This window comes from Phalaenopsis equestris, unplaced genomic scaffold (genome assembly GCF_001263595.1).
Source record: "Phalaenopsis equestris unplaced genomic scaffold, ASM126359v1 Scaffold000355, whole genome shotgun sequence".
NCBI classification, from domain to species: Eukaryota; Viridiplantae; Streptophyta; class Magnoliopsida; order Asparagales; family Orchidaceae; genus Phalaenopsis; species Phalaenopsis equestris.
Genome location: NW_018164797.1, coordinates 11,258 through 12,240, shown reverse-complemented (window position 1 = coordinate 12,240; position 983 = coordinate 11,258). Strand labels below are relative to the sequence as shown.

The 983-nt window shown below is 38.6% G+C and overlaps 1 protein-coding gene across 1 annotated transcript in view; it reads right to left on the bottom strand.

Moving 5' to 3' along the window:
- Window positions 1-581: 581 nt before the first annotated feature.
- LOC110026181 (peroxidase 17-like) overlaps window positions 582-983 on the bottom strand; it is a 4,949-nt gene continuing 4,547 nt past the window's right edge. The window contains 1 exon segment of the mRNA XM_020727034.1: window positions 582-983. This exon segment is cut by the window's right edge and continues 11 nt beyond it. Within this exon segment, the coding sequence (XP_020582693.1) occupies window positions 688-983 (296 nt within the window). The 3' untranslated portion in view covers window positions 582-687.

Sequence of the window (983 nt, the reverse complement as noted above, 5' to 3'; positions counted from 1 at the left end):
TAAATACGATGATTGAGCATCAACTTTGTCGTTATAAGTTCTCTCTGGTATAGGGTTCGAATCTCCCCTTTACTTATGAGATTTGTATTTGAGTGCTTAGGCTCCTTAGGGATGCTCAGGGCTCGTCTAATAGACTCCAGTCATTCCTTTTATATATATGTGTCGCATGCTCAGATCAGTTGGTCGGTCATCTACTTGTCAATTGTAAGTCCTCTCTGTTCTGGGGTTCGATTTTTCCCGGTGGAAAGTGTGATACTCGAATTATTACAATCATACCACCCAAATATTTTCATATCACCTCAAATATACCACCACTTTAACTTCTGAAAATCAAAATACACATTTTCATGCATAGGAAGCTGATGTATTTAAGAAATTGATGTTTTAGGTGTCAGATATGCAAATACAAAAGAATTGAGTGGTGAATATGTTTAATTTCTCATTATAGTTTTTGCTAACAAGTTTAGCCATATGCATATGCAAAATTTTAATTATTTGTGCTTGTAATTTTTTATTTTCTTCTTTACCTTGTAGTAGAAGTCAATGAAATTATAAATTGCAAATATACCCTAAAAATAAAAAAAAGTGCAAATAAGAGATTTGATCCCAAGTTTTCTCCAAAATAGCATTAAAAAAAAGTACAAATTCATACAGTATAGAGACAGCAACAAAGGACTAAACTCCTCCTTAAGCTTCCAGCCTAAAACTCCCCAAAGCTTCTCCATTCTCCTCCTCCTTCCCACCATTAACCACCCGGCAGTTCCTCCTAATCTCCCCAGGCTGATCCACCTGCAAATCTCCCAACCTCACCATCCCTTCCACAAAATCGGCAAAGAAAGCTTTCTGATCAAGACTGTATCTTTTCACCACGGCCCTCGTCCTCCGGTCGTCGGAAAACAGGGTTTGGTCGGAGTTGAGGAACCCTCGCAGCCTTCTAAGGTCTTTGAAGTACTGGTTATCGAACTTGAGAGGGGTGGCATCGA